Source organism: Xyrauchen texanus, chromosome 42 (assembly GCF_025860055.1).
Source record: "Xyrauchen texanus isolate HMW12.3.18 chromosome 42, RBS_HiC_50CHRs, whole genome shotgun sequence".
NCBI classification, from domain to species: domain Eukaryota; kingdom Metazoa; phylum Chordata; class Actinopteri; order Cypriniformes; family Catostomidae; genus Xyrauchen; species Xyrauchen texanus.
In genome coordinates, this window is record NC_068317.1 from 3,052,036 (window position 1) to 3,076,475 (window position 24,440).

A 24,440-nucleotide genomic window follows, 5' to 3' on the forward strand; every position below is an offset into this window, starting at 1 on the left:
TAATTGATAATATTGCATAGTTAACTTTTTTACAGAGGGAAAACCAGTAAATGGAATGAAAGCAGAAGATCAAGATCTGAAGTTCTTACCTCAGGCTTCACAAATAAACTTTAAGCGCTTTAAGGTGTTTAATTCAAAGACAAATGATAAGTGTAATGTTGAACCCTGAGTATTCCTTGTCGTTTACAAGACTAAAATCACACTACAAGCTGAACCTCAGTTCATGTTTTCATTGCTTTGACACCTAGGACAAATTCAGAGACATAACCATCTACCCTTGAGTCATATGGAAATTTTGTCTTTGACACTAAAAACAATTTCAGAGCAATTGTCCTTTGTCTCCATTTCATATGGAAATCATATGGAAAAAACATAGGAAATATTTGCAGTCCACAAATGCACCTCGATGCTTTTCAGACCATTTCTCAACAGTCTCACCTCAGGGGCCATCCAGAAGGGTGTCCCAACCGAAGTGTTCCTCTTGAGACGTGTGCTCGTCAGCTGGGCAGACACCCCTGAGCAAGAAGAAACACAAAGAAAGAAAACTTTTGTGTGACCTCGATTTTCAAAATATCTTTCATGGATTATTGCTGGTTTGTGGGTGTGTTTGGATTATCTGCATGTATTTAATGGACTGACTATGAGCTGGCTTTTAGCTAGATGGCAATGAAAACACAATTTGAATAGAAAATAAGCAAGAACACAAAGAAAAGTTTTATTATTTTCTTTGTAATGATAATAAAAACCAATACAGACATTTCAACGAACAGAAAGGGGGCAAAGAGTCCTTAATATTTTTAACATTAAAAGTCAAAGTAGCAGTCAGAAAGCTTTTCTCCCATTCATGATTTTGTGAAAACAACTACAGTAGTCCCAGAAGTGCACAACAGGACAAAAATGACACAACGGAAATTAACAAAACAACAAAATTTACAGAAAAAAAAAAAACACTTTCCATTATATCAAACACAGTTGTAAGATATTTGATTCATTAACTGAATCTTAACATTGTCTTTGTGTTTGTTTTTGAGTTTACACTGTATGCAATATACTGGCATGTCTTAAGGTCAATATTAGGTAAAAAATGGCAAAAAATAAACCGCTTTCTCTAGAAACTCATCAGTCAATCATTGTTTTGAGGAATGAAGGCTACACAATGCTTGAAATTACCAAAACTGAAGATTTCATACAAAGCTGTAAACAACAGTCTTCAAAGACAAAGGACAACTGGCTCTAACAAGGACAGAAAGAGATGTGGAAGACCAGATGTAGTACAAGAGGATAAGTACATCAGAGCCTCTAGTTTGAGAAATAGACATCTCACATGTCCTCAGCTGATAGCTTCATTGAATTCTACCCGCTCAACACCAGTTTCATGTACAACAGTAAAGAGAAGACTCAGGGGTGCAGGCCTTATGGGAAGAATTGCAAAGAAAAAGCCACTTTTGAAACAGAAAAACTAAAAGAAAAGGTTAGACTGGGCAAAGAAACACAGTCTTTGGACAACAGATAACAGGAAGAGATTGTTATGGATTGAGCTTTTGTGGGATCAGCTAGACTGTAAGATGCGTGAGAAGTGCCCGACAAGAAATAAACGGCAAGCAGAGTTGGGTAGTAACGCGTTACATTTACTTGAGTAACTTTTTAGGGGAAATTTTACTTTGAGTAGGTTTAAAAGTGGGTACTTTTTACTCTCACTCATGTAAATTTCGAATACATTTTTTAAAATTTTACTTAATGTGTGGTGTTACTGTCATTAGATTACTGGGATTAATTTGAATTAACGTGTAATTTATTGAGAGATTATTGAATGGGACTTATACGAGAGCGGAAGTTCACAGGCTACACGCGATGAGACGCTCTCATAGACTGTCACTCAAGTCATCAGAGCAGCAGAATCAAACTCTTCAAAGTGAAACACATTCTTCACTCCACACAGTGAAAAAAATAATAGTTTCATCATGCAATGCCTTCATTTAACACCAAGAAAAGAGGATATTTCAAGATTAAAATCACAGCTCCGATTTCAGGCAGCACGCTGAGGTAAGTTTTGGCTCTAATTCTAACACGGGCTTTTCTGTGTAATGAGATGGTCATTTTCAGGGTGATTCTGTAACTGGACTCTTATGACATCAGTTTTTAAGTGTACATTTTTAAATCAGTGCAGCAGTGTGCTTCGTCCCGCATGTCATAAGTAATATTAATTTACTCCGCGTACTCGCGGGGGTACTGGAAAATAATCACAGCTACTTCAGGCGGATTAACTGTATAAATCCATATAAACATCCAAGTTAAGCGTAAATCCCTGCCATTCGCCTGATCGACAACTTGAGCGTGAATAGACAGCATTTCTGCGCGTGCACAGCGAGGTGTGCGGGGCGCGCACGTTTGTGATGTGCGGGCACAAGACAATCGTATGGCGAAGAGTGTGGCTGTGTCCGCAATCGTTCACTCATTCACTATTTCCTATAGAGTGAATGACAGTTTGTGCACTATATCTCAGCAGTAAGTGAACAAAATGAGTGAATTTGGACGAGATGTACACTTTAAATTAGACTGCATTGTGGATAAGAATGAGTGAACAAAATGAGAAAACGAGTGGCTCACTCAGAATTCAGACACTTCTACAAAATAGTGAAAACTCGAAATAGTGCACTATATAGTGGATAGGGGGTGTTTCAGACACGGTGATTGTTTCACGATCAGGGTTGGGGCCCTATGTATGCTGCGTTCTCAGCATTTAGAGAGCGGCAGTACTGCGGTACAGAACTAACGATCTAAATACTTATGACACTGAAAACTGTAACTACACTGAAATAAGAATCCACACAGGACTTTAAAAGCTATGAAATAGCGAAAGAAGGCATTATATTTCAGCATTATATATAATGTCCATGTGGGACATTTTCACATTTTCATTGTAATAATTACTAAAAATGTTTCCAAACATCTCTTCTTATTGACAAATTCATCCAGATCTGACAAGAGCCCTTAAAAGCCCTTATTATTTATTCACCCTCATGAAACCCCAGATGTGTATGACTTTCTTTCTTCTGCTGAACTCAAATAAAGATTTTTGGAAGAATTTATCAGCTCTGTAGATCCATACAGTGCAAGTGAATGGGTGGCAACATTTTAAAGCTAAACAAACAAACATAAATCAGCATAAAAATAATCCATAAGACTCTTCTTGTGTTTTGGTGATTCACATTCTTCTCTGCATATCGCCCCCTACTGTCTAGTTTAATGTGTATTATGTAATGGAATATATGGGAGTAAACATCTATTATGTCATTTGTGAAAGTAACCAGTTACTCACTACTTGAGTACTCTTTTAATTGGATACTTTTTTCCTCTTACTCAAGTAATTATTTATGTTAGTAATTTTACTTCTACTTGAGTAATTATGTTTTTTAAGTAATTATACGTTTACTTGAGTACAGTTTTTGGCTACTCTACCCACATCTGACGAAGTGCTACAGGAAGTGTGAGGTGAAATGTCACCTGAGTATCTGGACAAACTGACAGCTAGAATGCCACAGGTCTGCAAAGCTGTCATTGCTACATGTGGAGGATTTTTTTAAGTAGTTTATAATTTGAAAAAAACTTTTTAATACTAATTTTTCACATTATTAATGTTCTGACTATACATTGTGATCAATTGAATGGCACTTTGGTGAATAAAAGTACCAATTACCTTCCGTTATGTATATGTTGTACTTTTTATATAAGTGCACTAAACAATTCGCACATTTTTAAAATTTTTCCATTTCTTTTCGTTTTGTGTGTGTGTGTGTGTGTGTGTGTGTGTGTGTGTGTATGTGTGTGTGTGTGTGTGTGTGTGTGTGTGTGTGTGTGTGTGTGTGTGTGTGGTCTCCTGGGCCACCGTATGGTGGCATCAAATGAAAATAATGTCTGTTTCCAAACAAGTTCCCAAACACTTGCCAACATCTACCATTGGTCAAACAAACAGATAGACAATGCCAATAGACAGTGCCAGTAGAACAAACGCACAATCATTTTAATAGCATTACTGTACATTTAATTAGTGTATTATTATGTGCCCCCTCACAAATTACAAATGTCCCTTTATGTGTTTCATCCTGGCGCCGATTTTGCGCACATATTTTGCTGACAACTCTTTGGAGGGTGGGGTTTTGGAGAGAGGGCGCAGAGTATGAGGGGAGTTACCAAGTGGAAATTGCTTATAGCCACTATAATACTGTAGATGTTTACATGCAGAAATATAGACATTCTGATAACTGTGATGTATTATATATCTGTAATTTGCAGGAAAACTGAAACATGTTTGTGCTGTTAGGAATATGAACACATTATTCATTTAGGATCTATAAACTGAATCTTCCTTGCATTTCTGATCGAATTAAAGCTTTTGAATCAGTACTATGAAGTAAACAAATTCTTGATGCTATCAAAGAGGATTCGTGGCATTCACAAAACTGCTGGTGCTACTCACAAACATATTGAATCCCCACTTCACCAGAGACAAACACAAAAACATGCTTTTATATGCAGGCCTACTGTGGGCTGTATAAGGACAACAGACAATAGAAGTACTGGGGGACAATAGACACGCACACACACACACACACACACACACACACACACACACTCAGTCTCCAGCGGCTGTTGCCTTTCTGCTACATTAGATCTGCACGGGGCCCTAGGGCCAGACTTAATAATCATCAGAGATAACATTGCCAATTAGAATATTCATGACAAAACCACCAAAGCGCCCTCCTCCATTCTTTGCTCTTTTATCAAATAATGCATAAGGATGAGTCAGTGCGGGGGCTTAATCTGCTCCACAGAGCATGAGCTCCTTCACACGGATAACGCATTAGCCCTGCGTGACTCTGAGCGTGCTTTGAGACGTGGGCACGTGGAGCGTATGGAGGCGGTCTGACCGTCAGCCACCCACTCGCCGTGAAATCGTTTCTGAAAGCGCTAGACAAATATCGCCCTCAAGACATCTTCAGCCAAGTACTCAATGAATGCACTCTTTTTGGAAAATTAGTTTGACAGGGTAACATGGGTGACATATTTGTGAGATTTGAGTGGTTTGGAGTAGATTTAGATGAGTAGAAGGAACAAAAGAAAAACCTCTGTAAACAATATTCTGATTTCTTTGGTTTGGGTGTAAGCATCAAGTTTTGATCATAGAGTTATTCTATAAAACTGGCGCCTTTTCCAATCTGGAATGGTGATTTTTGAAATACTTTTCTGTAAGGTTATTAAGCATTCTATCAGAGAAATAATGGGCAAGATTTTAAGAGCTCTAGCGCAAAGCATGTCACTATGCTTCAAGTTATAAGCGCAAAGTCAGTGGGCATGGCCTTGAAGTTTTAGTATTTTCGTGCAAGCATGCGCAAATTCTGCGTGCAATGTGCTAATGGGCTGGATCTAGCGCAATTAAAGGTTTTTCTCCAGCTATTGCAGCATCTGTGTCATGTTATATAGTCCATTCCCCCAGAACACAAAGTTTATTGTGAGGAAATACAAAGATTAATGCGGGGAAACGCAAACTGTTGCAAGGAAACGCTAAACTTTTTGTGAGGGAATGCAAACTACTGTGATGGAATGGAAACTATTGCGAAGGAACGTAAAACTCTTTCGAGGGAACACAAAAATTTTGTGGAATATACATTCTCTCACTGTCCTCTATATGGGCTCCATACTTTAAGTAGTCCAAAAAAATAAAAAAATAAAAATAATTATATATATACACACACATACATGCATACATGATTTATTTTTTTATGTGACAGAAGGTATATGTTATGTTCGTTTGTAGTACGAGAGGTCCCGCTAGCCTTCACAGGGTTTTTCACATTTGAGCATCGGTGTGCTCGATGTGAATCTTGTCATACATAAAAAATATATTATTAAATGGTAAAATAAAGTATGACAAAGTTTGAAATGGCTGAAAACGTGCTGTTAATTTCATCATCTTAATTATCTTATCTAGCGTAAGTGGGAAACCATTACACGATTTATCATTGAAATGTTTTTTTTTCTTAAAATTTTGGCACTCAAAAACACTACAATTCATTTTATTATCAACCCTTTGCTAAAACGTTATACAGATTGTGCAGTCTAAGCCACCATATTCATGACTTTTACACACTTCATTTACATTAGATAATGTAGCAGCTTTCTAAGTTCTGGGCAAAGTAGGAGTCAGAAGACAGCGAACAGTCACAGGTAAGTGTCTTAATAAAACTTAAACAAAAAGGGCTCTTGATGTCCAAACACACAAACAGCTTCAGGAACAGGCTCTGGTCTCTCTCTCCACTCTGACAATCTGGCATGTCTTTTCAGGTCTCCCTCTGCCATCACTATAATGAGAGACAAGTGTTAAGAGATAATCACGACCCAGATGACAAGCCTAACTGCTCTCCCTCTCCTGCAGACTGCCACATAACCATGCCCCCCATGCCACATATCCCCACCACTGACGCAACATCTGCCCCCCCCGGCCCCCCCTCCATTTCTGTAGAGAAAGTCAGCCGAGGCCATCTGCGCCCCAGGTCTGTGGACCACCTCGAATTTAAAGGGCTGAAGAGCCAGATACCAATGGGTGTTCTGCGCGTTGAATCCTTCATGCGGTGAAGCCACTGCAGAGCAGAGTGATCGGAACAGAGGGTGAAGGCCTGCCCCAGCAGGTAGTACCAAATGTAAGAACAGCCACTTAAATCACAAGACACTCCTTCTCGATGGTACTCTACTAATCTTCCTGAAGGAGAGATTGCGACTAATAAATAGCACTGACCATTCCTCCCCTCCCAACTCCTGCAAGAGCACCATGCCCAGCCCTCTGTCAGATGCATCAGTCTGCTAAATGAATGGGAGAGAGAAGTCAGGTGCATGTAAAAGCAGCCCCCCAACACAGTGCAGATTTTCCCTTAAGGAAAGCCTGTTGACATGACACTGTCCACTGGACCGGAAGCACCCCTTTTAGTAAGGTCAGTCAGCAGGCTGGTGGCACCAGAATAGCTAGGCACAAACCTCTGGTAGTAGCCAGCCAGCCACAAAAACTGCCATACCTCCTTTTTGGTCTTGGGTACTGGGCAGGCTGCTATCGCTGCAGATTTGTTAACATGTGGACACACCTGCCTGTTACCCAAGTGGAACCCCAGATACCCAACTTCAACCCACCCAATTGTGCACTTCTTCGGGTTTGCTACCTTAGCGCTCTCAGAATGGTAATCAACACAGAACCGGACTGAACCATCAATCTTTGTTACCAGAACTACCAGGCTGGCCATATCACTGTGTGACTCTTGTATTATGCCCATTTCAAGCATTACCTCTAATTCTTCCTGAACAATCTTTTTCTTGAGTTCAGGAAGACGATATGGTGGCTATGAACAACCACCCCTGGGGTGGTCTCAATATGGTGCTCTATAAGGTTTGTGCAACCAGGAAGGGGTGAAAACACCTCCGCAAATTCTGTTTGCAACAGGCAATGTCAGTAAGCTGCAACAGTGAGAGGTGGTCTCCGCAAGGGACCGGGATGAATGAATTTGGTTTGGGAGATATCTCCTGCCCGAGGTCCACCCTCTCCGGAACTACCATCACCAAGGCTACAGGCATCACCTCCCTCCATGGTTAGAGGTGGTTGAGGTGGTAGATTTGACATGCCCCTCCCCCTATCCATTCGCTTAACCTCATAATCAAGGTCTCAAACTCATCGTGTGACCTATAAGGGTCCTTGCCACATGGAAAGTCATTTGGAGCTCGAAGTGGGCAGCAATACAAGCACTTTACCTCCCTGTGCGAATTCCAGTAGTTGAGTGCCCCTGTTGTATAGTCAGTGTTGACGTTCTAGCGCTTGTGTTACCTGCCCCAAAGTGTGGAGTTTTGCTCTAAGGTCAAGAACACATTGAATTTTTCTATTCGAAGGTCCTTCCTCCCAAGCTTCCCGTATGACATCGAGCACGCCGAGCGGCTGGCACCCATACAGTATCTCAAATGTGGAAAACCCTGTGGAGGCTTGCGGGACCTCTTGTACTACAAACAACAGGGGTTCGAGCCACTTATCCCAATTTTTTTGCATCTTCATGCACAAGCTTACGAATCATGTTTTTGTTACATCGTTCGACCAACCCGTTGGTTTGCAGGAGAAAAACACTGGCGTGAATCAAGTTAATGCCTAATAATTTGCACAGTTCATGTAGTGTACATGACATGAATGTTATGCCTTGGTCAGTGAAGATTTCTTTTGGAATCCCCACTTGGGAGATGATTTTGAAGAGTGCCTCCGCAACACTATGTACTGAGATGTTGCGATGAGGCACTGCGAGTCCACCAGGACACCGCCATGTAGTCCTCTTCCAGCTGGATGGCCTCCTCCAGCGACGCCAGGTGGTGGTACTTGACCCACTCTGACATACCTCACGGAAGCTGGGTGATGAACTGCTCCAGTACCACCAGGTCGACTACATCCACGATGCCACAGGTGCCCTCCACCAGCAACCATTTCTGGCAGGTGTCCCGGAGCTTCTGAGTAAATGTGAACAGTCGGCCATGATTCCCGAAACTCAAGAGACTGAAAGAGCTGACAGCTTTGTTCGGGGCAAGACCAACCCATTGCTGGATGGCCTTCTTCAGATGTTGATAATTGAAGAGGCTGACAGCGGGGAGTTATTGTGCCACCAGCTGTGCCTCCCCGGAGAGTAAGGGCCATAGCCAGGCCGCCCACTGGTCACAAGATACTTACAGACCTCAGCCGTCTTCTCAAAGAGGTCCAGAAAGGCCTCCAGATTGTCGTATGGCCCCGTCTTCATTAGGACCTTGGGTGGGGTAGGTTCCAGGGAGGTTGTAGCGCCAGCCCCCTCTCTGGCGATCCGGCTCCGGATCACCTGCCAGTCCTCAACTTGTGCTTCTAGCAGGACTTGTAAATTATGTTCCTGCTCTAGGCATACATCCATGAGGGCCAAGTGTTGAGTCTGCTGGATGCTGGATGCTGGTGAGGGTTTTGAAGACCTAGCCCAGCGGTGAGGACTCCATAATGGAGTACTCCTCCAAAGCCGGGTTTTCGGCACCACTGTAGCAGCTTTCTAAGTTCTGAGCAAAGGAGGAGACAGGAGACAGCGAACAGTTAAAGGTGAGTGTTTTATTAGTCTCTATCATTCCACTCAATCAGTGTCTGACCAAATCAAGGAAGTAGTAGTATAATGTTTTTATACTGTATACATACATATATAAGGAATAATTGATGATGGACCTTTGAATTACTGAAAGATAATGCACACCAGAGGAGGTAATGTTGTATATATACTGTATATTATGGGCAAAATTTTTTGGTGTGGTGGAAATTACTCAATAACAGTCATATATAAAAAAAAAAAACATGATACACACTATAAATATTGAAATGTTTTCTTTATTTCACAATTTGTTTAGATTATTATAGTTTTAAACATTAATTAATTTGTTTATACAGTATATATAGTGGATTTGCAATTTAACATTGAAAGTCTTGATCTGGCACATCTTAAAAAGGTTAAAGCAGTACAATCAGTATAAAAACGCATTTGAATAGCAACGAAAAAGTTGATATCTGAATCAACTCCTGGGACATGAAAGTGCTTGTTAGTTAAATAAACACCCACATATGCACTGGCATATAATGACAAGCTTGGACTAAAAGCCACAAAAATGTTAATTTCTTAGGGTCTTTTATATATTTGTTAAACAAATTCATGCGGAATCGTTCCACTCAGAGATGCGGTTGCTCACATGTAAACAGAGGTTAATGGTGGGCCTCTATGTGTGCTGTGCAGTGATATTCACAGTAGCAGGTGAACAGATGTTTTGCATCATAGTTGTTACTAAATTGCTTTTTTTAACATGACTGGAACGCTGTATTGACCAATCAGCATCAAGGACCACAAATATTGTTTTTGTAAATAACTTCTCTGTGGTGTCACTGACAAGTTCTGTCACTGTCCTTGACGAAACTTGAAAGAAAGCTGTTTTTCTGCTAACAGTAACTTGAGTTTCTTGCTTGACTCATGACTCATATCTCTCTTCTCTCTCTTTCCAAATAACCAACCATACCCAAAATAGGAGGATATCCCATTATCTCCCGTGCTCTTCGGGTGCAGTTGACTAATTATGGGTTTTCTTTGCATCTGCTCTAGGGCTGATACCCCTGCAAGGGGGATTTGAGGGGTGGGGGGCAACTATCTCCTCTCAGGGGCTAAAAATGCAGCCTAGAGAATACAGAAGAGATTACATTTATAGTGTATTTGTGGCTGGCAAATTAATAGTGTTAACATGCGGAGCATAGCAAATACTCACACAAACATCACAAAAGCTTGTGATTGGTTGTTATTCTGAGGGAAAAGAATTTACCGGCTTTCTAAAAGGTTTATAAGCTCTCATATAAAGGCTGTTCTGACAGAGGCACTTAAAAATGTCCCACTTACAGCCACACTGAAAAGCCCACACATTGCAAGCTTTAATGAAAAGAAGAATTGAAGCAGGGTCTATTTCGCTGTCTTGTTTAGAGATCCAACCTGATCTTATAGAATCACGTAACTACAGATATATTATTGCTAAATTATTTTTATGTGGCTCATTGCAGCACATATCACGGCAGTTGCCTGGTGAAATGAACACTACCACCACAAAAATAATAGCATTTTCCACAACCTAGTCTCACAGAATTAAATGTTAACAACATTTTTGTAAACGGACGTTTATGTGCTTCATTCTGTTTCGTTGCGGTTTACTGACATAAACGCTAAAATGCGCTACAATAACTGTGCAATTCATTCACTTTCACACAAATCACAAGTACAATGGCTGATTATGACTTTATAAAGACTTATTTTTTTGTACTATTACTCACACAATGCCTAGTTATGTCATCAAAACACTTTTACTATAACACACTGTTTGAAAAATTATACATTTTAACACTTGTATTACAGTGTTAACATACATAATAAACACTTTACATGATTAGCTTGCACGGTAGCTCACCTGCGACACAAAATGACATGGTTGCTTCAGAAATTGTCTTTTCATGTTGCTTTTGCTATGAGGACACTATTTGTTAGGTTAAGGTTTTTGCTTAGGTTAAGGATGTCTGTTTTGTTCATCTTTCATTTCCTTTTAGGAAACTATTGGTTTGGTTTAGCTTTATGTTTTAGGTTAGGGAGTTACGTTTTACCAGTTAAAAACTGAACCATTTCACCCACTTTTGGCACCCCCCGCTGGGTATTTCATTAGGAAACTGCAACTAAACTTGTAATGAGGTGCATAATTTAATTTAGCAAAAACGTTTCCACAATCATGTAATGTTCATGAGATTAGGCTGGTTTTTCATGTCACATTTTGATTTTAATGACACTATAGCAAGGATGTTTCAGCAATAAGTGATACAAGCCACCAGGGGACCCAGGAAAGCAAGGTGTTTTACACACTAAAAGCTGTGAGTAAGACATCTCAGGGAAGCAAGAATATAATGATCCGGCTGACCCCCATGTGCTCAGAAAAACGGCCCAGCACTATACAAGATAATATACCATTTCAAGGACTTTTCGTTGGTGATGTCATTGTTTCATGATCATTTTCTGCTTGTCAAAACACGGACTATTTAGCAGAGATGGGACACTTTTATTAAAATAAATGGGAGAAATTGGAATGCCCAGCGGCAGCCAACAGTCAACGGATGTAGAAAAGGAAGTCCCACCTTACAGGTAAAATAGCCAATCACCTTTTAGATACAGAAATCGCCTGTCAATCAACTCGAGAACAAGCATGTGCATTAGCTATACAAGTAAAATGTAGTTTATTGGCATAATCAGAGTTAAAAAATTGGGTTCTGGAACATCTGTATTCTTATGTCGATGTGGAGAAGTTTTTTTTTTTTACTTGACACAGCATCTAAAAATTTACCTCTCCTGTATGAGACGCAGATTAAACAGTGAGGTGAGGCGCAAATGTCAAATATATGAATCTAGTGCATGTAAACATTGAAAAAATAATTGAAAAACAGCAGACAGAAGCAAAAACCCATTTGGTGTGAGCGGCCCTTGAGAATGTTCAATAAAAATGGTTTCGGTACAAAAACTCCCATTCATTTTCTCCATTGAAAAAACAAAACACTGATTTAGAGTGAAAATGTTTAAACCGTTCAAGGCAGATCTACCATTACCTCTGAAATTGTTCAGTGAGGATATATGCTTCTGTAGAACCCATCAGTCCATGCCATTTCAAATTATTTTTAACAAATCAAACAAATCAAACAAATAGCCAAACTCCTGGTGAAGAACTACACTAACCTTTTTGCAAAGAACCGCCCACTCCCATAAAGCACAGAAACAATCAAGTGAGTCTCAATACTCCTTTAAAGTACCTATATATTTGTATGTATTTGAAAATGTTGCAATAAACTTCAAATATATTGTTTTTACAATCAAATGAATATAAATCAATAGTTTTATACAGTACCATAGTTTTTAATTCAATTATGTCATTTGCAGTGCTTTATTGGATGAGTAGTTCATGCACACACAATACGAATTCAAGTACATGGTCTTGTACTTGATTCTCATCCAGCATCATGAGAAAGATCATGTCTGGTGGTCCACCAGATCGAGCAGCACCACACCAGCACTAACTAGCATAAACCAGGCTAAACCAGCATGGTTTTTTAAGCTGGTCTTTTCTGTAGGTTAGTCCTGTTGCAGCTCTGTTTTAACACACTGCTATTTAAAAGAGCTTCATTTGGTTGGAAAAGCTAACAGCAAATCATCAGTAACTGAAAGCAGACAATATCCTTCATCTCAGTGACAGTGATGAAGATGCAGTAGTAATGGAAGTCAGCCAGATCCCATCAGCACAGTGCATGTTCTTACTGAGAAGAAAAATAAGTGCTATTCAATTAGCATTGAAACACCCGCATGTAATGGCTTTGACCTATGTGTAAAAACATTTTGTCCAAGCTATCAGTTTCACACTTGCACACATCCACACATTTAATCAATCTGGTGGTTTATAGCACAGCCAGCAGTCACTTCCCAAAACAGAGCTTCTTCCTCACCAAAATCAACCAGCTTGATCCCTCCTTCAGTTGTGATCAGGATGTTGTTGCCCTTGACGTCTCGATGGATGGTCTTATTGATGTGTAAATGCTGGAGACCCTTCAGAGAGGAGAAAACACATGTTACTGAACACCAGACCGGTGAAATGCAAGAAATGAAGAGGAGCATTTGTTTAAGGTTCAATGACGTGATACTCGTTTTCTTGAATGCATTAACTGTTTGGAATAATCCTCAATTGTCATTTAGATAACACTTTACAATAAGGTTGTTTTGGTTCACATTAGGCATCATACACCAATAATGAACAATATTTTTATACAGCATTTGTATGAAAATACAATTGTTCATGTTAGTTCATCATGCATTAACTAAAAGTTGACATCATTTAATTAAAAAAATGTAATACTATATGTCGAAATTTACTTTAAAGAAGATTAATAAATACTGTATATTAAACTGTTAGCATTACTTATTAAAAAAAAAGCACTGTGCAGTATTTTATTACTTGACATTTGACAAGTAATTACCATAAATGTATATTTTTGTAGAAAATGCTATAAAGGTTATTTTCAAAATGCTAACTAACATGAATATAAAGATTACATTTCAACAAACATGGAACGTCTAGGTTACGTATGTAACCTCAGTTCCCCGATGGAGGGAACGAGACGTTGTGTCAGAGAACGACACTAGGGGTCTCTCTTGAGCGCCGATATTCACCTCTGTACTATGAAAAAAGGCAAATAAGAGTTGGCAGCCAGTATTTGCATGACCCGCAAGGGCTAGGGGAGGAGCCAACCAGTGTCCCAAGCCTGGGATCTCCTGGGAAGAAGGCGCACTGTTTCCCCTGGTTAGGGGGAAGGGCGCTGGGTGCAAGCGATCCACCCGGTCAGATCGTCGGCGTGTCACCGAGTTCTACGGGCTCGGTACCTGAGAGAACACGGGACGAAACTGACTCAACTCGGAGATTGTAGAATCTCGCAAAAGTGTTAGGTGTTGCCCAGCCCGCAGCTCTACAAATGTCTGCTAGGGCAGTGCCCCTAGCCAGTGCCCATGAGGACGCCACACTCCTGGTGGAGTGGGCTCGGACCCGCAAAGGGGGGGGCACAGCCTGGGTGTGATAAGCCAGGGAAATGGCATCGACAACCCAGTGGGCGAGTCTCTGCTTGGAGACAGCATTCCCTTTCTGCTGTCCCCCAAAGCAGACGAAGAGCTGCTCAGAGCGTCTGGTGCTCTGTGTGCGGTCCAGGTAAATACGTAAGGCACGTACTGGACACAGCAGTGAGAGGGCTGGGTCTGCCTCCTCCCGGGGCAGCGCTTGCAGGTTCACCACTTGATCCCTGAAGGGTGTGGTAGGAACATTGGGCACATAGCCCGGTCACGGTCTTAGGATCACGAAAGTGTCTGCCGGACCGAACTCCAGGCAGGCGTCGCTAACAGAGAACGCATGCAGGTCCCCGACCCTCTTGATGGAGGCGAGCGCGATCAGCAGGGCCGTCTTGAGAGAGAGGGCCCTGAGTCCAACTGAGTCAAGCGGCTCGAAGGGGGGTCTCCGGAGTCCCATCAGGACGACCGAGAGATCCCAGGAGGGAAATAGGTTAGGCCGGGAGGGAATCATCCTCCGGGCACCTTTTAGGAACCTGACGATTAAGTCGTGCTTGCCAAGAGACTTGCCGTCTACCGTGTCATGGTGGGCCGCGATAGCAGCAACATACACCTTGAGGGTGGAGGGGGACAGCCTCCTCTCCAGCCTCTCCTGAAGAAACACGAGCACTGACCTAACTGCGCACTTCTGCGGGTCTTCGGCTCGGGAAGAACACCAGTTCGCGAACAGACGCCACTTCAGGGCGTAAAGATGCCTGGTCGAAGGGGCTCTGGCTTGGTTAATAGTGTCTATGACGGCTAAAGGTAGGCCGGCTATACCCTCCGCATCCCGTCCAGGGACCAGACGTGGAGTTTCCAGAGGTCTGGGCGCGGGTGCCAGAGCGTGCCCCGTCCCTGAGAAAGAAGGTCCTTCCTCAGGGGAATTCGCCAGGGAGGGGCTGTCATAAGGAGCGTGAGATCCGAAAACCACGTCCGGTTGGGCCAGTAGGGGGCCACCAGAGTGACTTGCTCCTTGTCCTCCCTGACCTTGCATAGCACCTGTGCAAGAAGGCTCACTGGGGGAAAAGCGTACTTGCGCAGCCCCACGGGCCAGCTGTGTGCCAGAGCATCTGTCCCCAGGGGAGCCTCTGTGAGGGCATACCAGAGCGGACAGTGGGAGGTTTCCTGGGAGGCAAACAGGTCTACCTGGGCCTTGCCGAACCTGTCCCAAATCAGCTGGACCGATTGGGGGTGGAGCCTCCACTCTCCGCCAGGCAAGGTTTGTCTTGACAGCGCGTCCGCTATCACATTGAGTTTGCCGGGGATGTGAGTGGCGCGCAGCGACTCCAGTCGCTGCTGACTCCAAAGGAGGAGACGACGGGCGAGCTGTGACATGTGGGGAGCGTACTCCGCCTTGGCGGTTTATGTAAGCCACCACCGTGGTGCTGTCTGTCCTGACCAGGACATGTTTGCCACGAATCATCGGAAGAAATTTCTTCAGGGCAAGACGAACGGCCAGCAGCTCTAGGCAGTTGATGTGCCAGCGCAGCGGCCTTGGTTCCACCGGCCTGCGGCTGCGCGCCCGTTGCACACGGCGCCCAACCCAATTTGGAGGCGTCGGTTGTAACCAGAACGCGACGGGACACCTGCTGCAAGGGTACCCCTGCCCGAAGAAAGCAGAGGTCTATCCAGGGTTTGAAGGTTTGGAGGCAGGCAGTGGTAATTTCCACGCCGTGCGTGCCGTGGCGCCATGCTCGTCTCGGGACTCGAGTCTGGAGCCAATGCTGAAGTGGTCTCATATGCATCAACCCTAGTGGCGCGACCGCCGCGGAGGATGCCATATGCCCCAGGAGCTGTTGGAAACGCTTCAACGGGACCACGGTGCCTGGCTTGAAGGAAGCGAGGCATTCCAGCACTGACTGAGCACGTTCGTTGGAGAGACGTGCTGTCATTGAGACTGAGTCTAACTCCAAACCGAGAAAAGAGATGCTCTGGACTGGGGTGAGCTTGCTCTTCTCCCAGTTGACCTGAAGCCCCAAGCGGCGGAGGTGCTCGAGCACCTGGTCTCTGTGTGCGCATAGTAATTCCTGCGAGGGGGCCAGAATAAGCCAATCGTCGAGGTAATTGAGTATGCGTATGCCCGCTCCTCGTAGCGGGGCAAGAGCCGCCTCTGCGACCTTCGTGAAGACGCGAGGGGACAGAGACAGGCCGAAGGGGAGGACCTTGTACTGATACGCCTGGCCGTCGAATGCGAACCGTAGAAAGGGTCGGTGTCGAGGGCGAATTGAGACGTGAAAGTACGCGTCCTTCAGGTCTACCGCTGCGAACCAATCTAGATGCCAAACACCAGATAGAATTTGTTTCTGGGTGAGCATTTTGAACGGGAGTTTGGACAGGGTCCGATTGAAAACTCGCAGGTCCAAGATCGGTCGTATGCCACCGCCTTTCTTGGGTACAACGAAGTAAGGGCTGTAGAAACCCTTCTTCGTTTCGGTTGGAGGGACAGGCTCTATCGCGTCCTTGATTAGAAGGGAGGCAATTTCCTCGCGCAGGGAGAGGGCATGTTCGCCGTGCACTGCGGAGGAACGAACGCCCAGGAAGGGGGGCGGAGACCTGGCAAACTGAATTGCGTAACCGAGTCGAATGGTCCGGTGCAGCCAGCGTGACGAGCTGGGCAGAGAAAGCCATGCCTCTGCGCTCTGTGCTAGGGGCACCAAGGGGACAAGTATTTTGGGCGTACCCGGCGGGGCTTCGCAGCGGTGCGGAACAGGTAACGCGGCGTCGGGAGGCTCTGTGGCGTCCCGAGGCTCTGGTGCTGAGAATAAGCTCAAAGCACTTACCTTGTTCCGCGCGCCCGGCAGGGGGCGGGTTCGTGACAGAGGAGGAGGTCTGATGTCGGCGTCCTCTGGGCTCGTCTGAACCGGCCGGCCGGGGAACAGTCGTGGAGCTGAGGGCGGGAGCACCGCATCCTGGGCGCCGGGACTGTTGAGGCCTGAAACAAAAATGCCGTGAGAACGGCATTTGCGGGCCATGTGACCCAGAGGTAAAGGAAATAGCTCTTTTATTGAGAATTTGGGTACCGCAGCCCCCGTCAGGGGGTGCGGCAAATGAAAAAACACAGGATTCTCCTCCCGGCCCTCCACCGGGGACGGAGCGGTCTCACCATCTCCGGAGCTAACTTCTCGTCCTCTGGGTCCGCTGTCTCAGGGACGTTTGGGAGCCTTCCGGGTCCTCGACGGGGTCCGTGAGGCAGGGGGCGTACGCTTCCTGCGGTTTGCTCGACGCTGGGGCTGAGAGCTGGGCCCAGGTTGGGGCGGAGCAGAAGATCTTCTGGCCGTAGGAGGACGCCCTCGGCGAGCAGATGGGGCCTGGGCCGTGGCGGCAGGCTTGCGGCGCGGCATGATGTGAGAAATGGCCTCCGTCTGCTTCTTCACCAGGGAGAACTGCTGGGCAAAGTCCTCCACGGTGTCGCCGAAGAGGCCGAACTGGGAGACAGGGGCGTTGAGGAAGCGAGTCTTGTCGGCTTCACGCATCTCGACCAAGTCCAGCCACTGCTGACGTTCCTGGACCACCAGAGTGGCCATCGCCTGCCCGAGTGCCCGCGCTGTGACCTTCGTCGCTCTCAGGGCGAGGTCGGTCGCTGAGCGCAGTTCCTGCAGCGTGTCGGGATCAGGGCCACCCCGTGCATGTTGCGGAGTGCCTTGGCTTGGTGGACCTGCAGGAGAGCCATGGCATGCAGGGCGGAAGCGGCGCGTCCGGTAGCGCTGTAGGCCTTCGCGGTGAGCGAGGATGTTGCTCTACAGGACCGGGAAGGGAGTACAGGGCGGCCCCGCCAGGTGGTAGTGCTTCCGGGGCATAGATGGATCGCAACAGCTCTATCCACCTGGGGGATCTCCGTGTACCCATGGCGCGCTCCGCCGTCGAGGGTGGCGAGGGCGGATGAGCAGGTGGCACGACGAGTGGAGAGGGGTGCTCTCCACGAAGACGTCAGCTCATCATGCACCTCCGGGAAGAAAGGTACTGGGGGGCGAGGCTGTGAGCGGCGCCCACGCTCAAAAACCAATCATCTAGCCGTGATGGCTGCGGGGAGGATGGAGGGTTCCAATCCAGGCCCACGCTATTGGCTGCCCGGAAAGCATATCGGACATCTGCGCTGTCGGCCTCCTGCTGGGCGTGCAAGCCCGAAGGCGGCAGCCCAGAGGAGCCCTCAGCGTCAGAGCCCACGCCCTCCGATGTCGCGGCGAACTCATCTGCTTCCATCGCCTGAGGGTAGGCAGACTGGCTGTGAGGCGAGTCGCCGCCACCTCGAGCGAAGACGGGAGTCAACGAGCGTGCCGGGCGCGGGTGGTCCGAGGGGCGTACCCGGCGGAGCTGCACCCGCTGCCATCCCCAAATCGCCTCCATCGCCAGCCGCATCGTCCTCAATCCCGTGGGAAGAAGGAGCGACACGGGGCGGCTGGAGTGGCTTGCTTATGATTGTAAGCAAGCCGCGACCGCTAACGTTGTCATGGTCATGTTCTCGCAGTGAGAGCATGAACCATCCACAAACGCAGCCTCGGTGTGATCACTGCCCAGACACACGAGACAACGCCTGTGGCCGTCGGAAGCGGAGAGTACTCTACCGCATCCAGGAACAACACAGGGGCGGAAGGGCATCTTTAAAAAGACGCGTCCTTAAAAGGACGTTCACGCCGCTGTGTTTTGCTCTTTTAGAGGAAATTACTCTTTTAAATAAAATCACTCTTTTATGAATGAAAGACTCGTGAGAGATCTTTCTATCTGCAACTGTCGATGCGCTCAGGGGCAGGAAGTGCACAGCCGTGCAACCAGGAGAAAGCCGCTGTTGTGCGCCGTAGAATCCAACAGCATGCAGCAGAGGATAGCAGGAACTCGGTGTGTAGTCACGCAGCAAACTGCAAACACGACCATCGGCTCCGAAGAAATTTTCTGAATGAACTCCCGTATTTGCGCCGCTTAAATACCCGTATGTCCGGGGGCGGGACATGCAAATACTGGCTGCCAACTCTCATTGGCCTTTTTTCATAGTACAGAGGTGAATATCGGCGCTCAAGAGAGACCCCTAGTGTCGTTCTCTGACACAACGTAAGAGAGCGACAGAAGGGGAACATGTGTTTAAAACTAGATATTTAAAACATTTCTCCCTTTTATCATCTCTCACAACCTGAATTGTCTCTACTGGTAATAAGAGGAACAGGTCTGGTTTCTGAGGTTTACCATGAGCGCTTCATGTGTGATGTAGGCTATGATGGGTTCCTCCATACGGTCTCCTCTCTTCAGCATACCTTTAGCCAGATCTGTGACTGACCCGCCATTGCACAGCTGCAAACAAATAAGTACAATTAGATAAAGGGATAAATAGTTACATACTGTATAGATAAATACAAACTCAGTGCCTTGCAAAAGTATCCAGACCCTTACCCAAATATCTTATTTTATTGTTTTACAAATCATACATTGAAAAAGCTTGGGACAGTTCACTAAACACTGTTGTGTTTCAACACAAAAACCTGTGCTTCATTTACTAACTGCCCACAATCCAGTTTAACCAGTCGGTAAATGTGCTGAAATAGTCCTGGACCGTGACCACTCTGTGCCAGTGCCCCACTTTCAATGGTGGTTATGGCCCTGTATGAAAATATGTTGTTTTCTTGAAGTAGAAAATAACATTTTTTTCGAGCAATTTTGTCAAATGATATAAAAATAAAAAATAAAAAAAACATAAAAAAATTACATGTATTTTTTTTACCAGAAATTTTTAAACACACTCATAAAATATTTTAGCCTATGTTTAAGATTTACATGTTTCAATTTCATAACAAAATACCTTCAAAATTAATTGTGGAAAATTGTACTAAATTAAATAATTTGTAAAATATATTTTTTAATGATTATTTCATTTGATAAAAGATTACGCAATTCAATTTGATGGAATTTTGGCATAAAATTTAAACTTAAAATTCCTTTATTTGTAATGAAAAAAATGTAACCAATACCTGACAATGGCCCAAAAACATCAAAAGAAAGCACAAACAACTCAAACACTGACTAGAAAGATTATCCCTTAACCCTTTGTGGTGTTCAGGCATAGGCGGAAATTGCGGGGGGGTCAGCCCCCCATATGAGGGTTGTCCCCCCCTAAAATATAATTAAAATGTGTATTGTAAATAATATAATGATATATTCTTAAAATAATTGTTTAAGAAAAAAAATAATACAAATGCAAACGGGGCAACAACAAAAAAAGTTTTAAACATTTTGAGTCCCCCCTCCCTTGCCTCACAGTGCTTTGGTCCACTGCCTCCGCCCCTTTTACCTCACCACCGACACACACACATTCCGGTGACGGGAGAGAAGAACAAAGTTTGAGTAGTTATGGAACTCCAGTAAGTCAATGTTATTTTATTCACTTTAAACATCGGATGAAGTGATTATTTTCTCTTTAATATAGATGATGCGGAGTCATTAATAAATCATGTCAAAAAACAAATATATGATTGTGTACTTTTGTCACTGATGCAGTCTGCTATGTTAGCGATTATAACGTTTAACGTTACCCTTGTTTAATACAGTCTATGCGTTTACCTAGCTTGTTTAATACAGTAGTATATCAGCACTCACACACACACCCAAAGAGTGTACGTATACACTACGTGATGTAACCTTAGTCTTGTAGATTAGACTAGTCCGGGTGCGCATTTAGATTTTAACGCTTTCACTGTGATTTAGTTGGTTTATATCATTTAATATAGATAATCTCATATAATATCACACAAAGAGTGCAGTTTTTCTCCAGATATCATCAGCATGATAACAAATGTGATTTTGATTTTATACAAGTTTAATAAACAAGAAGTTAATATTAAGTAATGCACATTTTAGACACCATATTGCCTGTTTTAGCTCCATTTTACCAACGAAAATAGTTGAAAACTAAGCCACAGCAGTATAATTGCGTCTCTGAGAAACACACCGAGGCTCGGTGTGTTTCTCAGAGATGCAATTACAGTGCTGTGGCTTATTATAACTGTGAAGCAACAACGTTGCTATTAAATGTGATATATAAATAAATAAAAGTTGAAGTTAAGTTCAAATTCCATTGTATTTTGGTGGCTTGATTGTGTAAACAACTTATTTACAAAACATGTATGGTTTTGAATAATTTAGTCAGCTTTTTCATTAAACCAGAAAGAGAAACTTTGAGAAGGATAATAGAACGGTCTCCATGCTACACTAATAATAGTAGTAAGGCTTTTGTTATGAAGTGAGGACAAGGCAGACGGGAGGTGCGGATCCAACTGCGGTACTTTATTTACAAGCAAGATTATCAGACAAACACAGGAACAAAATAAAGATCCACGAGGGGAAAAAGGAACTAAAACATACACGAGAAACATACATCAAAACATCCACGAGAAACTAAAACATGAGATAACATCAAAACATACACGAAGTGCAGGGAAACCACGAACAAATAGACTGACATCCGGGAACATGAACCGGGAACATGAACCGGGAACATGAACCGGGAACATGAACCGGGAACATGAACCGGGAACATACATGTGCAGTGCACACATGAACATTGAACAATCGACAGGGAGTGAACAAAAAGCAGGGCTTAAATACACAGGGAGTGATGACTGGATTAGACACAGGTGAGAACCATGATGAGTGCAGGCAGTGAGGGAGGCCAAGAATTGTGGGAAATGTAGTTTTAGACAAGGACAGTGAAACACGGGGCGGACAACAAGGAAAACGTGACATGGAGCGTGAACGGTGACGGGTGAAATGGAAAACACGGAGCAGACAAGGAAACATGACATGAACGTGAATAGTGAGACACAGAACACAGAGTAGACAACAGAGGAACGTGACAGCTTTCCTCGGTGTACACGTATCCTTGCAAGTACAATTTTGCCTGTATTATTGGTGTCCCCTTCAAAAATTGCTCTTGTGAATTATGTTTATTGTCCCCCCCCAACATTTTGATGAAATTTTCGCCCCTGTTTTCAGGTGTGTCTGACCCATTATCAATGTGTCACAAAGAAGAGTAATACAATGGATTATTTGTTTGACCTAAAATTCATCTGCTTTAACTTGCCATGGAAGGAATGGATAGATGTTTCAGTCTGCTAATAAAAACAATGCAGCTAGTCATTTGAAAACGCGTCTTTTTCTCTCCATTTTGGCCTTCCGTCCACACTGAGATGGCGTTTTTGTCTGCGAAATGTAGCTTTTTTAAAACGCACTCCAAAGTGTATAAATTGTATGAAAACGCCGTTTTCGCGTTGTAGTGTGGACTGTGAAAAACGGATGCTTTGGGAAACAATGATGCATTTTTAGTCATGTGATCTATCCAACCAAAACAATCAAGATGGCGGCCCGTGTTATAGCGGCGCTGTTGTGCTTGATACTCACTTTGATAGTGTTGTTAAAAAATAAATGTCACTTTGTACAACCTTCACATTGCATTCCTTCAAAGGTGAAGGGAATTTTACTCGGAATTGGTGTCCGGCGAAGGAACACGAGGATAATTGCTTTTCAGACCGTACATGCAACAGGGATTTTCCAAATGCGCAGTGACACGATTTTAGCATTTAAGCATTTTCATACGTTTCAGTGTGGACGAGTACATTTTAGGAAACGCTAGTGTGGACAGAGAGCGTTTTGAAACTAAATGTATCCGGATTAATGTAGACGTAGCCTCAGTGAGAATACCTTTACAACGGTTAATGAGGATTTCCTTAACTTTAGTGGTTTGGTCCAACCAGACCCTGGAGTTTTGAAGAAAGCTCACCTTTCTTTCAGAAGGACAATGTCCCCAAACTCATGCAGTAAATCTAAAATAATCCAACACTTCTGATTCTGAATTTCTAAAATCTCAAACAAAAAGGCATTTGCTTTGAATAAGAGCACGTGTTATCAAAGAGTCTCATTTCTCTGATATGAATCAAGCTTTCGATCCCAAACAGTGATTATAGTGATCCTCACTCCACATCTGCCATCGGTCAGCAAACAGCTTGACCCGCCCTAAACAACAATACATGTCTCTGCATATTTAACACTTAAATGCATGGGAATTACACCAAACAATCTTACATATTCATGTGTTTAGCGAACCTGAACGTATATCTATCACAAATGGATTTACTAAATGACCAGATAGTGTCACATTTTCCAAGCATTTTCAAGACAATTAGAAAATTATAAAATGAATATATTCTGATATATTTTGAGGTTTTTTTTTAATTTATCGAAGAGATGATGCAACAAACCAAGAATAGGATTTTTTTTACTTTCACACTGAAATTGTATAAGATGAAACTGGCTGTCCAACACATATTGAGCTACACATAACGCATAAGATACACATATTTATTTTCTCAGGCACGAATTGAGTCTAAATTGATTCAAAATGTTTAGAACTACAGTAGTACACCCAAATAACAATAGTCATATCTTACTATTCATGTGTTAAACTTGCTGTAGTTTAATCCCATGTTCATTCTTCATCAAATAGCAATGTCAAATGTAATTTTTTTTTTTTTTTAGGTATGCGTTTAAGTGTCTGGGATAGGAAAATAATTTTTAAATAAAATGTAAAAAATACACGTCACCTTGTTATAGAATATTAACATGAACAGGCCAAAAAAGGGTTCTTCGTGAGAATGATCTATATTTAAGGGATCTTCTCTGCTTAAAGGTAGAATTTTTACTGTGTAAAAAGCTTGTATTAAAGAGGTTCGTAAATATTCTGTGTTAAAAAGCAAATTCTCCTGCAACTAGGTTGGCATTTCACATGTCATTTTTCACCTAAATAAACATAAAATGAACTAAGGGTTGATGCTGTGTTTACTATACGATCAATATTAAAATGCTTAGCCTACAATTCCAAGCAAGCCTTCTTGAAAATGACATAAAATTGTCTTGCGTGTTGCCATGGCAACAACAATACCCTATTATTTAGAGCCATTTAAATCGACCAAAGGCTCACAGCTGTCTTTGGCCCTCTGCTATTGTAATGGAAAAACTGTTTGCGTAAAAGCTCTGACAGTATCTTATTCAGAATATCCCAAAATCTATTTCTTTCTCGTTTGATCAGAAACTGATTGAGAGAGAGAGGCCGAGTTATGCACCTTTGAGTTCAAGAAAAACAGTCTAACAAATAAATAAAAAAGAAAAACAGCAAATTGGCACTAACATTTCTAATGCAACCAATTACAAATCCTTTGAAAAGCATCAACTTGATCCTGC

General features: G+C 43.4%; 1 protein-coding gene across 1 annotated transcript in view; it reads right to left on the reverse strand.

Annotated features, from left to right (window-relative positions):
• The window catches only part of myo3a (myosin IIIA), a 122,836-nt gene that overhangs the window by 62,703 nt on the left and 35,693 nt on the right, over positions 1-24,440 (reverse strand). Inside the window, 3 exon segments of the mRNA XM_052114476.1 lie at positions 439-515; positions 13,082-13,181; positions 19,401-19,505. Coding sequence (XP_051970436.1) covers positions 439-515; positions 13,082-13,181; positions 19,401-19,505 — 282 coding nt within the window.